We start from the raw sequence: 15,993 nt of genomic DNA on the forward strand, positions 1-15,993 counted from the left end.
GGTGTGTTTGAACAAAGGCTGCCTCTCTGAGTGTCTGTGCATCAGTTCAGGGGGGGAAGGTGGGCATAGGGTGCTGACCACTCAGCTGCCCCAGAGTCAGGGAGCGTTTGACTGAAGACCCGGTGGGCTCTGCTTTCACTGATTGTGTAGCTAAGGCTCCCCCTCCAGTCTGTGCTCCTGCACTGGGGCAATGGCAATAACTTGTCACCCTCCACAGCTGCGCACAATGCCTGTGTGGTTCTGTAGGTAGGGACTTCCTTGGGGGCCGTACACAAAGCATTGCCCTTGGGCGACCTCAGTGAGGTGGCTCTGATGCTGCGCCAGTAGGAAGCCCCATGCACAGGGAATGAGTGCCACCACTGCAGAGCAGGGCTCTGGCTGCTCTGGCTTCCGTACGAGCACAAGACTCATTCTCCATACCCTCTCATGGCCTGCAAGCTCAGGTTGCCTCCACCTTAACACGGCAGACGTATCACGTGCAGCAAGCTTAAAGAAAGCTTTTGAGATGTCTCCAATTCAAGGCATGCACTTTGGCCATCCATGCCACCTTTATGAGAACCAGTGGCCTGGCAGCAGCTCTGTGGCAGGAGACGTCGACTCATGCCTCCATTTGGGACACCTCTAGTGGAAATCCAATGACACTATATGGGCAAAGACTTGCCAGATCTTTGATAATTGGCACGTCAAAAGAACTGCCTGTGTTTGAGTGCTAAAGAAGCCCAGCAGTTACCCACCGCCTGTCATCAGCCCAAGGGACGTGGCTTCTCCGGGTGCTCCAAAGGCGCTGGTGTTACAACACTGACTCTTGCCTTTTGTCACAGCAGTCTGAGTTGGGGCCGCTCGTGCTCTCTGGCTCTCCTGGCACTGGGCTCTGAGCTGCCAATACCCTCTCCTCCAAGACCAATGCAAGAGCAAAGCGCCACCTCCTCTCAGTAGCACCCTACAGGCTGTAGCGAGAGGTGCAGTGGGTCACTGAGTGTCTGCCAAAGCCATCGCTGCCCGTGTTACACTGCCAATGGGCCTTCTAGAGAAGTGGCCACCTTCACAACTGCCTTGCACCAACGAGCCACCTGAACCAGCAGTCTGTGCCGTCGCCATGAAGCTTCATGCTGGAACTCAGTCGCGTTGCGTGCAACTCATCTCGCAGACGGGCTTCAGCCACTGAAAGCCTGCCACAGCGTTTGGCATACTGCTTCGCAAACGCCTCTGAGCAGCGCAGTCGGTTCCCTCTGCCGCTGGGAGATACCAGGCTTGTGAGGTAGCCCTGGGGCATGTCTCAAGGGGTTTCTGGGCCCTGACAGTCTTGGGCTGTGTGTGGGAGGGACTGGGAGCAGCTTGGCAGGACTTGGGGCAGCTGGGCAGTCCCGGCTGTCCCCGCAGCCGCTTCCAACCATGGCAAGTGTTCAGAAACTTTCCCACCTGGCCCGTGCCGACCCAGGAGAGAGGCGAGGATGCAAACTTTAGAATTACAAGAGTGATTCTTTATTCACGCACATGAGGTGTCCTGTTCAAAGTGGGGCACCCCGAATGCGCTTTCACATGAGGTTCTTCTACCTTCCTCTAGCCTTCGGGTACAATGGAATTTGACCAATCACCACTTAACACACACACACTGCAATTTACAAAGGAACTATAATTCTGTAGCATCACCAACCATCTGCTTCTTTCTTGATCTGAACGACCCTGCAGTTGGTCTTGCCACAGCTTCTTGTCTGTGCCACTCAATGGGAGGGTCTCACAGGGGTGTTAGAGGGTTTAGGATGCAAACAAGATAGTCCGGCATTGGAGAATTCAGAGCATGGGAGCATGGTAAGGGTTTGGGGGGGCTTCTGTCGGCTTTGTAAAGACAGCCCCTGGGCACCCTGTCCTGCCGTCTGGGTCTGTACTTTGTGGGTGTCGGGGCTTTGGTTGCCGGGGGCAGCTGTGAGGCGCTGAGGCAGCGTGGGGCTGGTTGGCGGGTGTGCCTGTGATGCGCTCCGACCCCTGTGACATCACAGGGGACGTGTCACAATGGGGGCAGCTAGGAAAGGCGCCAGCAGGCAGCGCTGCCCCAGTAAGGCCTGAGCCAGAGGTGAGTACACATGCGGGGGGAGGCTGGGCTGGACCGGACCAGGGCCGGGACAGAATCGCGGGCCTCCGGGGGTGGGTTCTGACCCGGCATTGAGGGCCCTGCCACTCATGGCAGTGCCTTGGGCTGGGCACGGTGCCGCCGCCGCCAGGGCTGGAGCAGGCCTTGCTGCCCCCCGGCTGCCTCGGCCCCTCTCCTACCTGCCCCCAGCTCCCTGCGGCTCCCTTCCCCTCTCCCACCGCCGCCATCTCCCTCCCTCCCAGCCCCACTGAACCCCTTCTCTCTCTCCTCCTGCAGGTCATGGGTTCAGCCAAATTCTTTGTGTTGCTTCTGCAAGGCATCATCCAGCTCCCACAGAAGGTGCACTATGAGCGCGATGTGCCCACTTGCAGGTGCATGCAGCAGCGTGTGGAGCAGTGGAACCAGAGGATGACTCGGCTGCTACAGGACAAGGAGCAGACCTCCTCTGCCTGGGGAGGCCTGCTCTTCGCTGCCTTGCAGCAGTGGCAGTTGTGGGTGGTTGCTGGAGTCCTAGTCCTGCTCTTCGGGCTCTGCTGGTGGCTCTGGAAAAGGAGCCGTCAACCAGCCAGCAGCGGTGAAGAGACAACTGGCAGCAGCGGTGAAGAGACAACCTCCAGCAGCAACATCGAGAGCGAGGAGGAGGAAAGTGAAGGAGAAGGCTCTGATGATGCGAACCGTCTGTTCAGGATTTTTGAAAAGCGCATCCAGTGGTCAGTGCAGAGCCTGGCCTACAGGAGCCAAGTGGTGGAGCATCTGGTGGGTGACCTCCTCTCTGTCCTTCAAGAGCGCTTGTCAAATAGTTTCTTCCCGGTCCTGCAGCCAGCCATCGGGGTGGGCAGTGCCTTTGAAGGTTGGAGCCCCCATGGGCGTGACACGGTCTACTGCCTGCTTGTGCCCCTGAAGCCCCCCCGTGGTCACACCTTCCACCTGGAGCTGGGCACTGCAGTGGAGCACATGCCGGCAAAGGACTGCCGAGTCCGTGTGGAACTGGAGTGTACCTGTGCAGGAGGCCAGCTGGTGGAGGACACGCTGTGCTTCCTCCACCACCCCACAGGGGAGCTGGTGAGAAACATGGCTGCCACCCTCCTAGGCACCCTCTGCACCGGCTCCTACCTAGACGTGCATAAAACTGCTGAGTGGTTCCAGAACCTGGTGAGGTCAGCCTGGGGCGAGATGCGTCAGTCCTGTCGCTACAGTATGAATGTGCTGCCCTCCAGGCGCTCCTGCAATCTCCAACTGACCAATGCCTCCGGGAGAAACCTCTTCATTGAGATAGTGTTTGGGGTGCAGCAAGGCGACTCGGACATCTTCCTGAGCAGCCAGCTTACAGAGGACATCTTCACTCCGAGCACGATGTGGGCAGAGAGCTACGCTGTGGCAGAGGTGAAGTTCTTCAGGCATATCGACAGGCAGGCCCCACACAACAACTTACACCTCAAATGCCTGCAGATCTTTGCTGGCATCCTGGGGGGCACAGGCTTTTCTACCTCAGTCTTGAAGACGGTTGCCATGCACCTCCTGAACACCATACCCCTGGAAAGCTGGAGCAGGAGGGAATTTCTGATGCGGCTGCAGGATATCCTCTGGTACCTGCACAACTGTCTGGAGGAGAAAAGCCTTGACCATTTCTTCTTTGGCAATGAGAACATGCCCGAGGACATCATCTTGCCCCCAGCCTTCCAAACGGCGGAGCCGATTAACCTCTTCCAGCACCTCGTGCAGGACCCGGCTGCCCACGCCAAGGCAATGTGTGAGTACGATGAACTGCAAGATCGGCTCACGAGACTGCTCTTCTACGGACAGTGAATGAGCTCCTCATGCACAGAGCTGTGTTTCTGTCCCCTAGACTGCCCACGCCTCTTTGAGAGCGTCCATTCCTTCTGGGCGCTTTACTTTGTACAAAGTTGTTAATAAATGGTGTGTTTGAACAAAGGCTGCCTCTCTGAGTGCCTGTGCATCAGTTCAGGGGGGGAAGGTGGGCATAGGGTGCTGACCACTCAGCTGCCCCAGAGTCAGGGAGCGTTTGACTGAAGACCCGGTGGGCTCTGCTTTCACTGATTGTGTAGCTAAGGCTCCCCCTCCAGTCTGTGCTCCTGCACTGGGGCAATGGCAATAACTTGTCACCCTCCACAGCTGCGCACAATGCCTGTGTGGTTCTGTAGGTAGGGACTTCCTTGGGGGCCGTACACAAAGCATTGCCCTTGGGCGACCTCAGTGAGGTGGCTCTGATGCTGCGCTAGTAGGAAGCCCCATGCACAGGGAATGAGTGCCACCACTGCAGAGCAGGGCTCTGGCTGCTCTGGCTTCCGTACGAGCACAAGACTCATTCTCCATACCCTCTCATGGCCTGCAAGCTCAGGTTGCCTCCACCTTAACACGGCAGACGTATCACGTGCAGCAAGCTTAAAGAAAGCTTTTGAGATGTCTCCAATTCAAGGCATGCACTTTGGCCATCCATGCCACCTTTATGAGAACCAGTGGCCTGGCAGCAGCTCTGTGGCAGGAGACGTCGACTCATGCCTCCATTTGGGACACCTCTAGTGGAAATCCAATGACACTATATGGGCAAAGACTTGCCAGATCTTTGATAATTGGCACGTCAAAAGAACTGCCTGTGTTTGAGTGCTAAAGAAGCCCAGCAGTTACCCACCGCCTGTCATCAGCCCAAGGGACGTGGCTTCTCCGGGTGCTCCAAAGGCGCTGGTGTTACAACACTGACTCTTGCCTTTTGTCACAGCAGTCTGAGTTGGGGCCGCTCGTGCTCTCTGGCTCTCCTGGCACTGGGCTCTGAGCTGCCAATACCCTCTCCTCCAAGACCAATGCAAGAGCAAAGCGCCACCTCCTCTCAGTAGCACCCTACAGGCTGTAGCGAGAGGTGCAGTGGGTCACTGAGTGTCTGCCAAAGCCATCGCTGCCCGTGTTACACTGCCAATGGGCCTTCTAGAGAAGTGGCCACCTTCACAACTGCCTTGCACCAACGAGCCACCTGAACCAGCAGTCTGTGCCGTCGCCATGAAGCTTCATGCTGGAACTCAGTCGCGTTGCGTGCAACTCATCTCGCAGACGGGCTTCAGCCACTGAAAGCCTGCCACAGCGTTTGGCATACTGCTTCGCAAACGCCTCTGAGCAGCGCAGTCGGTTCCCTCTGCCGCTGGGAGATACCAGGCTTGTGAGGTAGCCCTGGGGCATGTCTCAAGGGGTTTCTGGGCCCTGACAGTCTTGGGCTGTGTGTGGGAGGGACTGGGAGCAGCTTGGCAGGACTTGGGGCAGCTGGGCAGTCCCGGCTGTCCCCGCAGCCGCTTCCAACCATGGCAAGTGTTCAGAAACTTTCCCACCTGGCCCGTGCCGACCCAGGAGAGAGGCGAGGATGCAAACTTTAGAATTACAAGAGTGATTCTTTATTCACGCACATGAGGTGTCCTGTTCAAAGTGGGGCACCCCGAATGCGCTTTCACATGAGGTTCTTCTACCTTCCTCTAGCCTTCGGGTACAATGGAATTTGACCAATCACCACTTAACACACACACACTGCAATTTACAAAGGAACTATAATTCTGTAGCATCACCAACCATCTGCTTCTTTCTTGATCTGAACGACCCTGCAGTTGGTCTTGCCACAGCTTCTTGTCTGTGCCACTCAATGGGAGGGTCTCACAGGGGTGTTAGAGGGTTTAGGATGCAAACAAGATAGTCCGGCATTGGAGAATTCAGAGCATGGGAGCATGGTAAGGGTTTGGGGGGGCTTCTGTCGGCTTTGTAAAGACAGCCCCTGGGCACCCTGTCCTGCCGTCTGGGTCTGTACTTTGTGGGTGTCGGGGCTTTGGTTGCCGGGGGCAGCTGTGAGGCGCTGAGGCAGCGTGGGGCTGGTTGGCGGGTGTGCCTGTGATGCGCTCCGACCCCTGTGACATCACAGGGGACGTGTCACAATGGGGGCAGCTAGGAAAGGCGCCAGCAGGCAGCGCTGCCCCAGTAAGGCCTGAGCCAGAGGTGAGTACACATGCGGGGGGAGGCTGGGCTGGACCGGACCAGGGCCGGGACAGAATCGCGGGCCTCCGGGGGTGGGTTCTGACCCGGCATTGAGGGCCCTGCCACTCATGGCAGTGCCTTGGGCTGGGCACGGTGCCGCCGCCGCCAGGGCTGGAGCAGGCCTTGCTGCCCCCCGGCTGCCTCGGCCCCTCTCCTACCTGCCCCCAGCTCCCTGCGGCTCCCTTCCCCTCTCCCACCGCCGCCATCTCCCTCCCTCCCAGCCCCACTGAACCCCTTCTCTCTCTCCTCCTGCAGGTCATGGGTTCAGCCAAATTCTTTGTGTTGCTTCTGCAAGGCATCATCCAGCTCCCACAGAAGGTGCACTATGAGCGCGATGTGCCCACTTGCAGGTGCATGCAGCAGCGTGTGGAGCAGTGGAACCAGAGGATGACTTGGCTGCTACAGGACAAGGAGCAGACCTCCTCTGCCTGGGGAGGCCTGCTCTTCGCTGCCTTGCAGCAGTGGCAGTTGTGGGTGGTTGCTGGAGTCCTAGTCCTGCTCTTCGGGCTCTGCTGGTGGCTCTGGAAAAGGAGCCGTCAACCAGCCAGCAGCGGTGAAGAGACAACTGGCAGCAGCGGTGAAGAGACAACCTCCAGCAGCAACATCGAGAGCGAGGAGGAGGAAAGTGAAGGAGAAGGCTCTGATGATGCGAACCGTCTGTTCAGGATTTTTGAAAAGCGCATCCAGTGGTCAGTGCAGAGCCTGGCCTACAGGAGCCAAGTGGTGGAGCATCTGGTGGGTGACCTCCTCTCTGTCCTTCAAGAGCGCTTGTCAAATAGTTTCTTCCCGGTCCTGCAGCCAGCCATCGGGGTGGGCAGTGCCTTTGAAGGTTGGAGCCCCCATGGGCGTGACACGGTCTACTGCCTGCTTGTGCCCCTGAAGCCCCCCCGTGGTCACACCTTCCACCTGGAGCTGGGCACTGCAGTGGAGCACATGCCGGCAAAGGACTGCCGAGTCCGTGTGGAACTGGAGTGTACCTGTGCAGGAGGCCAGCTGGTGGAGGACACGCTGTGCTTCCTCCACCACCCCACAGGGGAGCTGGTGAGAAACATGGCTGCCACCCTCCTAGGCACCCTCTGCACCGGCTCCTACCTAGACGTGCATAAAACTGCTGAGTGGTTCCAGAACCTGGTGAGGTCAGCCTGGGGCGAGATGCGTCAGTCCTGTCGCTACAGTATGAATGTGCTGCCCTCCAGGCGCTCCTGCAATCTCCAACTGACCAATGCCTCCGGGAGAAACCTCTTCATTGAGATAGTGTTTGGGGTGCAGCAAGGCGACTCGGACATCTTCCTGAGCAGCCAGCTTACAGAGGACATCTTCACTCCGAGCACGATGTGGGCAGAGAGCTACGCTGTGGCAGAGGTGAAGTTCTTCAGGCATATCGACAGGCAGGCCCCACACAACAACTTACACCTCAAATGCCTGCAGATCTTTGCTGGCATCCTGGGGGGCACAGGCTTTTCTACCTCAGTCTTGAAGACGGTTGCCATGCACCTCCTGAACACCATACCCCTGGAAAGCTGGAGCAGGAGGGAATTTCTGATGCGGCTGCAGGATATCCTCTGGTACCTGCACAACTGTCTGGAGGAGAAAAGCCTTGACCATTTCTTCTTTGGCAATGAGAACATGCCCGAGGACATCATCTTGCCCCCAGCCTTCCAAACGGCGGAGCCGATTAACCTCTTCCAGCACCTCGTGCAGGACCCGGCTGCCCACGCCAAGGCAATGTGTGAGTACGATGAACTGCAAGATCGGCTCACGAGACTGCTCTTCTACGGACAGTGAATGAGCTCCTCATGCACAGAGCTGTGTTTCTGTCCCCTAGACTGCCCACGCCTCTTTGAGAGCGTCCATTCCTTCTGGGCGCTTTACTTTGTACAAAGTTGTTAATAAATGGTGTGTTTGAACAAAGGCTGCCTCTCTGAGTGCCTGTGCATCAGTTCAGGGGGGGAAGGTGGGCATAGGGTGCTGACCACTCAGCTGCCCCAGAGTCAGGGAGCGTTTGACTGAAGACCCGGTGGGCTCTGCTTTCACTGATTGTGTAGCTAAGGCTCCCCCTCCAGTCTGTGCTCCTGCACTGGGGCAATGGCAATAACTTGTCACCCTCCACAGCTGCGCACAATGCCTGTGTGGTTCTGTAGGTAGGGACTTCCTTGGGGGCCGTACACAAAGCATTGCCCTTGGGCGACCTCAGTGAGGTGGCTCTGATGCTGCGCCAGTAGGAAGCCCCATGCACAGGGAATGAGTGCCACCACTGCAGAGCAGGGCTCTGGCTGCTCTGGCTTCCGTACGAGCACAAGACTCATTCTCCATACCCTCTCATGGCCTGCAAGCTCAGGTTGCCTCCACCTTAACACGGCAGACGTATCACGTGCAGCAAGCTTAAAGAAAGCTTTTGAGATGTCTCCAATTCAAGGCATGCACTTTGGCCATCCATGCCACCTTTATGAGAACCAGTGGCCTGGCAGCAGCTCTGTGGCAGGAGACGTCGACTCATGCCTCCATTTGGGACACCTCTAGTGGAAATCCAATGACACTATATGGGCAAAGACTTGCCAGATCTTTGATAATTGGCACGTCAAAAGAACTGCCTGTGTTTGAGTGCTAAAGAAGCCCAGCAGTTACCCACCGCCTGTCATCAGCCCAAGGGACGTGGCTTCTCCGGGTGCTCCAAAGGCGCTGGTGTTACAACACTGACTCTTGCCTTTTGTCACAGCAGTCTGAGTTGGGGCCGCTCGTGCTCTCTGGCTCTCCTGGCACTGGGCTCTGAGCTGCCAATACCCTCTCCTCCAAGACCAATGCAAGAGCAAAGCGCCACCTCCTCTCAGTAGCACCCTACAGGCTGTAGCGAGAGGTGCAGTGGGTCACTGAGTGTCTGCCAAAGCCATCGCTGCCCGTGTTACACTGCCAATGGGCCTTCTAGAGAAGTGGCCACCTTCACAACTGCCTTGCACCAACGAGCCACCTGAACCAGCAGTCTGTGCCGTCGCCATGAAGCTTCATGCTGGAACTCAGTCGCGTTGCGTGCAACTCATCTCGCAGACGGGCTTCAGCCACTGAAAGCCTGCCACAGCGTTTGGCATACTGCTTCGCAAACGCCTCTGAGCAGCGCAGTCGGTTCCCTCTGCCGCTGGGAGATACCAGGCTTGTGAGGTAGCCCTGGGGCATGTCTCAAGGGGTTTCTGGGCCCTGACAGTCTTGGGCTGTGTGTGGGAGGGACTGGGAGCAGCTTGGCAGGACTTGGGGCAGCTGGGCAGTCCCGGCTGTCCCCGCAGCCGCTTCCAACCATGGCAAGTGTTCAGAAACTTTCCCACCTGGCCCGTGCCGACCCAGGAGAGAGGCGAGGATGCAAACTTTAGAATTACAAGAGTGATTCTTTATTCACGCACATGAGGTGTCCTGTTCAAAGTGGGGCACCCCGAATGCGCTTTCACATGAGGTTCTTCTACCTTCCTCTAGCCTTCGGGTACAATGGAATTTGACCAATCACCACTTAACACACACACACTGCAATTTACAAAGGAACTATAATTCTGTAGCATCACCAACCATCTGCTTCTTTCTTGATCTGAACGACCCTGCAGTTGGTCTTGCCACAGCTTCTTGTCTGTGCCACTCAATGGGAGGGTCTCACAGGGGTGTTAGAGGGTTTAGGATGCAAACAAGATAGTCCGGCATTGGAGAATTCAGAGCATGGGAGCATGGTAAGGGTTTGGGGGGGCTTCTGTCGGCTTTGTAAAGACAGCCCCTGGGCACCCTGTCCTGCCGTCTGGGTCTGTACTTTGTGGGTGTCGGGGCTTTGGTTGCCGGGGGCAGCTGTGAGGCGCTGAGGCAGCGTGGGGCTGGTTGGCGGGTGTGCCTGTGATGCGCTCCGACCCCTGTGACATCACAGGGGACGTGTCACAATGGGGGCAGCTAGGAAAGGCGCCAGCAGGCAGCGCTGCCCCAGTAAGGCCTGAGCCAGAGGTGAGTACACATGCGGGGGGAGGCTGGGCTGGACCGGACCAGGGCCGGGACAGAATCGCGGGCCTCCGGGGGTGGGTTCTGACCCGGCATTGAGGGCCCTGCCACTCATGGCAGTGCCTTGGGCTGGGCACGGTGCCGCCGCCGCCAGGGCTGGAGCAGGCCTTGCTGCCCCCCGGCTGCCTCGGCCCCTCTCCTACCTGCCCCCAGCTCCCTGCGGCTCCCTTCCCCTCTCCCACCGCCGCCATCTCCCTCCCTCCCAGCCCCACTGAACCCCTTCTCTCTCTCCTCCTGCAGGTCATGGGTTCAGCCAAATTCTTTGTGTTGCTTCTGCAAGGCATCATCCAGCTCCCACAGAAGGTGCACTATGAGCGCGATGTGCCCACTTGCAGGTGCATGCAGCAGCGTGTGGAGCAGTGGAACCAGAGGATGACTCGGCTGCTACAGGACAAGGAGCAGACCTCCTCTGCCTGGGGAGGCCTGCTCTTCGCTGCCTTGCAGCAGTGGCAGTTGTGGGTGGTTGCTGGAGTCCTAGTCCTGCTCTTCGGGCTCTGCTGGTGGCTCTGGAAAAGGAGCCGTCAACCAGCCAGCAGCGGTGAAGAGACAACTGGCAGCAGCGGTGAAGAGACAACCTCCAGCAGCAACATCGAGAGCGAGGAGGAGGAAAGGGAAGGAGAAGGCTCTGATGATGCGAACCGTCTGTTCAGGATTTTTGAAAAGCGCATCCAGTGGTCAGTGCAGAGCCTGGCCTACAGGAGCCAAGTGGTGGAGCATCTGGTGGGTGACCTCCTCTCTGTCCTTCAAGAGCGCTTGTCAAATAGTTTCTTCCCGGTCCTGCAGCCAGCCATCGGGGTGGGCAGTGCCTTTGAAGGTTGGAGCCCCCATGGGCGTGACACGGTCTACTGCCTGCTTGTGCCCCTGAAGCCCCCCCGTGGTCACACCTTCCACCTGGAGCTGGGCACTGCAGTGGAGCACATGCCGGCAAAGGACTGCCGAGTCCGTGTGGAACTGGAGTGTACCTGTGCAGGAGGCCAGCTGGTGGAGGACACGCTGTGCTTCCTCCACCACCCCACAGGGGAGCTGGTGAGAAACATGGCTGCCACCCTCCTAGGCACCCTCTGCACCGGCTCCTACCTAGACGTGCATAAAACTGCTGAGTGGTTCCAGAACCTGGTGAGGTCAGCCTGGGGCGAGATGCGTCAGTCCTGTCGCTACAGTATGAATGTGCTGCCCTCCAGGCGCTCCTGCAATCTCCAACTGACCAATGCCTCCGGGAGAAACCTCTTCATTGAGATAGTGTTTGGGGTGCAGCAAGGCGACTCGGACATCTTCCTGAGCAGCCAGCTTACAGAGGACATCTTCACTCCGAGCACGATGTGGGCAGAGAGCTACGCTGTGGCAGAGGTGAAGTTCTTCAGGCATATCGACAGGCAGGCCCCACACAACAACTTACACCTCAAATGCCTGCAGATCTTTGCTGGCATCCTGGGGGGCACAGGCTTTTCTACCTCAGTCTTGAAGACGGTTGCCATGCACCTCCTGAACACCATACCCCTGGAAAGCTGGAGCAGGAGGGAATTTCTGATGCGGCTGCAGGATATCCTCTGGTACCTGCACAACTGTCTGGAGGAGAAAAGCCTTGACCATTTCTTCTTTGGCAATGAGAACATGCCCGAGGACATCATCTTGCCCCCAGCCTTCCAAACGGCGGAGCCGATTAACCTCTTCCAGCACCTCGTGCAGGACCCGGCTGCCCACGCCAAGGCAATGTGTGAGTACGATGAACTGCAAGATCGGCTCACGAGACTGCTCTTCTACGGACAGTGAATGAGCTCCTCATGCACAGAGCTGTGTTTCTGTCCCCTAGACTGCCCACGCCTCTTTGAGAGCGTCCATTCCTTCTGGGCGCTTTACTTTGTACAAAGTTGTTAATAAATGGTGTGTTTGAACAAAGGCTGCCTCTCTGAGTGCCTGTGCATCAGTTCAGGGGGGGAAGGTGGGCATAGGGTGCTGACCACTCAGCTGCCCCAGAGTCAGGGAGCGTTTGACTGAAGACCCGGTGGGCTCTGCTTTCACTGATTGTGTAGCTAAGGCTCCCCCTCCAGTCTGTGCTCCTGCACTGGGGCAATGGCAATAACTTGTCACCCTCCACAGCTGCGCACAATGCCTGTGTGGTTCTGTAGGTAGGGACTTCCTTGGGGGCCGTACACAAAGCATTGCCCTTGGGCGACCTCAGTGAGGTGGCTCTGATGCTGCGCCAGTAGGAAGCCCCATGCACAGGGAATGAGTGCCACCACTGCAGAGCAGGGCTCTGGCTGCTCTGGCTTCCGTACGAGCACAAGACTCATTCTCCATACCCTCTCATGGCCTGCAAGCTCAGGTTGCCTCCACCTTAACACGGCAGACGTATCACGTGCAGCAAGCTTAAAGAAAGCTTTTGAGATGTCTCCAATTCAAGGCATGCACTTTGGCCATCCATGCCACCTTTATGAGAACCAGTGGCCTGGCAGCAGCTCTGTGGCAGGAGACGTCGACTCATGCCTCCATTTGGGACACCTCTAGTGGAAATCCAATGACACTATATGGGCAAAGACTTGCCAGATCTTTGATAATTGGCACGTCAAAAGAACTGCCTGTGTTTGAGTGCTAAAGAAGCCCAGCAGTTACCCACCGCCTGTCATCAGCCCAAGGGACGTGGCTTCTCCGGGTGCTCCAAAGGCGCTGGTGTTACAACACTGACTCTTGCCTTTTGTCACAGCAGTCTGAGTTGGGGCCGCTCGTGCTCTCTGGCTCTCCTGGCACTGGGCTCTGAGCTGCCAATACCCTCTCCTCCAAGACCAATGCAAGAGCAAAGCGCCACCTCCTCTCAGTAGCACCCTACAGGCTGTAGCGAGAGGTGCAGTGGGTCACTGAGTGTCTGCCAAAGCCATCGCTGCCCGTGTTACACTGCCAATGGGCCTTCTAGAGAAGTGGCCACCTTCACAACTGCCTTGCACCAACGAGCCACCTGAACCAGCAGTCTGTGCCGTCGCCATGAAGCTTCATGCTGGAACTCAGTCGCGTTGCGTGCAACTCATCTCGCAGACGGGCTTCAGCCACTGAAAGCCTGCCACAGCGTTTGGCATACTGCTTCGCAAACGCCTCTGAGCAGCGCAGTCGGTTCCCTCTGCCGCTGGGAGATACCAGGCTTGTGAGGTAGCCCTGGGGCATGTCTCAAGGGGTTTCTGGGCCCTGACAGTCTTGGGCTGTGTGTGGGAGGGACTGGGAGCAGCTTGGCAGGACTTGGGGCAGCTGGGCAGTCCCGGCTGTCCCCGCAGCCGCTTCCAACCATGGCAAGTGTTCAGAAACTTTCCCACCTGGCCCGTGCCGACCCAGGAGAGAGGCGAGGATGCAAACTTTAGAATTACAAGAGTGATTCTTTATTCACGCACATGAGGTGTCCTGTTCAAAGTGGGGCACCCCGAATGCGCTTTCACATGAGGTTCTTCTACCTTCCTCTAGCCTTCGGGTACAATGGAATTTGACCAATCACCACTTAACACACACACACTGCAATTTACAAAGGAACTATAATTCTGTAGCATCACCAACCATCTGCTTCTTTCTTGATCTGAACGACCCTGCAGTTGGTCTTGCCACAGCTTCTTGTCTGTGCCACTCAATGGGAGGGTCTCACAGGGGTGTTAGAGGGTTTAGGATGCAAACAAGATAGTCCGGCATTGGAGAATTCAGAGCATGGGAGCAATGGACAGGATCCAGGAAAAGTCAAGCAGGCAAACTCGGGCCACCCAGCCACCTGTGTCAGACCCCGTGCCCCCAGGAAAGCACATAAGGAATTAGCAATTGGACATTCCTGACTGAGAGGCACCAAAGCGCCTCTTTGCCGTCCAGACAATTTCTGGAGAGCAGTGTGCAGCCCAGCAGGAGCTCACGCTCGTGAGGTCACTGAGAGGCTGCCAAGCCTGCTGAACCCTGCAGGTTACCATCCAGTCCTAATAGGCCATGTAGGGTCTAACAATACTGTGAGGAGGCAGCATAGAACCATCCAAAGAGACAGCATGTTCCTCACAGCAATGTTCTAAGGATGAGGAGCACAGGTGGTGTTCTCCTCTGTCCTCCCAGCCAGAGGAAGGGGTTCAGGAAGGAGGAGGCGGATTGAACAGGTGAATGCCTGGCTGCCTAGCTGCTACTCAGGGTTTTGGCTTCTGTGATTGTGGATGGACCCTGGAGAAGCTGGGCCTGTGGCAAGGTGACGGCATTCACCTGACCTCATACTACAAGGAAAAAGAGGGGAAGAATGTGGGAGACGGGAAGGGAAGGGAAGGGAAGGGAAGGGAAGGGAAGGGAAGGGAAGGGAAGGGAAGGGAAGGGAAGGGAAGGGAAGGGAAGGGAAGGGAAGGGAAGGGAAGGGAAGGGAAGGGAAGGGAAGGGAAGGGAAGGGAAGGGAAGGGAAGGGAAGGGAAGGGAAGGGAAGGGAAGGGAAGGGAAGGGAAGGGAAGGGAAGGGAAGGGAAGGGAAGGGAAGGGAAGGGAAGGGAAGGGAAGGGAAGGGAAGGGAAATCCCCACACAGCAGCCCTCTGCCGAGAGCAGCAGCATCTTTCTCTCAACGTTTTCCCCAATGCAGCAGCCAGTGAAGACCGTGGTGGCTACAGAGATGGTTGTCGCACTGCTTTCCCTTCACAGTGTCGCAACCATGGTGGCGACTTGACATGGGTGGAGAAATTCCCTGGCAGCTCTGGCTGGGCACGGACCAAGCGAGAGGCACCACTGATGGGCCTCCATGTGTTCACTGGGGTCCGGGTGGAGGATCTGCCTGTCCCAAACACTCCCCAGGGAGTTGGTACCTCAGAACAGAACGTGCTGGACACGGAGAAGCCGGTGCTGTCTCGGCAGTGGGAGTTGCCCACTGGGAAATCTCCACCCGCACCCCCACCACCACCCCTGGGAAATGTCTCTTGGGAAGCAATGTCCTCTCGCAGTGGCACAGCCGGAACAGAGATCCTGCCATGGACAGGCCCCGTCCCACCACCAGGATATACACCACCACCCACCCATGGGTCTCATGAAGGCACCAAGAGCACACCCACGACCACAAGCTCACAGGCCAGCACCAAGGGAGCGGCTTCCATCTCATGGCATGGGATCTCCAGGAGCAAGCAAAGCATCCATGGGTCATATCAGCCCCATTTGAGGCTTGGTAAGGGTTGGGGGGGGCTTCTGTCGGCTTTGTAAAGACAGCCCCTGGGCACCCTGTCCTGCCGTCTGGGTCTGTACTTTGTGGGTGTCGGGGCTTTGGTTGCCGGGGGCAGCTGTGAGGCGCTGAGGCAGCGTGGGGCTGGTTGGCGGGTGTGCCTGTGATGCGCTCCGACCCCTGTGACATCACAGGGGACGTGTCACAATGGGGGCAGCTAGGAAAGGCGCCAGCAGGCAGCGCTGCCCCAGTAAGGCCTGAGCCAGAGGTGAGTACACATGCGGGGGGAGGCTGGGCTGGACCAGGGCGGGGCAGAATCGCGGGCCCCCGGGGGGTGGGTTCTCACCCGGCATTAAGGGCCCTGCCACTCGTGGCAGCGCCTTGGGCCGGGCACGGTGCCACCGCCGCCAGGGCTGGAGCAGGCCTTGCTGCCCACCAGCTGCCTCGGCCCCTCTCCTACCTGTCCCCAGCTCCGCTGTCCCCACCGCCATCTATCTCCCTCCCTCCCTCCCAGCCCCACTGAACCCCTTCTCTCTCTCCTCCTGCAGGTCATGGATGTAATCAAATTCTTCATGTTGGTTGTGCAAAGCATCATCCAGCTCCCACAGAAGGTGGGCTATGAGCTGGATGAGGCCATGCGCGAACGCATGCAGCAGCGTGCGCTGCAGCTGAGCCGGGAGATGACTCGGCTGCTGCAGGAGCTGGAGCAGAGCTCCTCTGCCTG

At 57.8% G+C, this 15,993-nt stretch overlaps 3 protein-coding genes across 3 annotated transcripts; all 3 read left to right on the forward strand.

Annotated features, from left to right (window-relative positions):
• Positions 1-2,368: 2,368 nt before the first annotated feature.
• Positions 2,369-3,941, forward strand: LOC309673570 (inositol 1,4,5-trisphosphate receptor-interacting protein-like 1; the record flags this gene model as incomplete). Its single annotated transcript, XM_082485371.1, has 1 exon — positions 2,369-3,941. One exon carries the CDS (start codon positions 2,369-2,371, stop codon positions 3,893-3,895), a length of 1,527 nt encoding a protein of 508 aa, XP_082341497.1. The 3' UTR covers positions 3,896-3,941.
• A 3,107-nt stretch (positions 3,942-7,048) lies between these two features.
• Positions 7,049-7,946, forward strand: LOC309673895 (inositol 1,4,5-trisphosphate receptor-interacting protein-like 1; the record flags this gene model as incomplete). Its single annotated transcript, XM_082485777.1, has 1 exon — positions 7,049-7,946. The coding sequence occupies one exon, from the start codon at positions 7,049-7,051 to the stop codon at positions 7,898-7,900; it is 852 nt and encodes a 283-aa protein (XP_082341903.1). The 3' UTR covers positions 7,901-7,946.
• Positions 7,947-10,378: 2,432 nt separating this feature from the next.
• LOC309673737 (inositol 1,4,5-trisphosphate receptor-interacting protein-like 1) lies at positions 10,379-11,951 on the forward strand (the record flags this gene model as incomplete). The annotated part of the gene is made up of 1 exon (XM_082485597.1): positions 10,379-11,951. One exon carries the CDS (start codon positions 10,379-10,381, stop codon positions 11,903-11,905), a length of 1,527 nt encoding a protein of 508 aa, XP_082341723.1. The 3' UTR covers positions 11,906-11,951.
• Positions 11,952-15,993: the final 4,042 nt, after the last annotated feature.

Source organism: Vanellus vanellus, assembly GCF_965231255.1.
Source record: "Vanellus vanellus genome assembly, chromosome: 6".
NCBI classification, from domain to species: Eukaryota; Metazoa; Chordata; class Aves; order Charadriiformes; family Charadriidae; genus Vanellus; species Vanellus vanellus.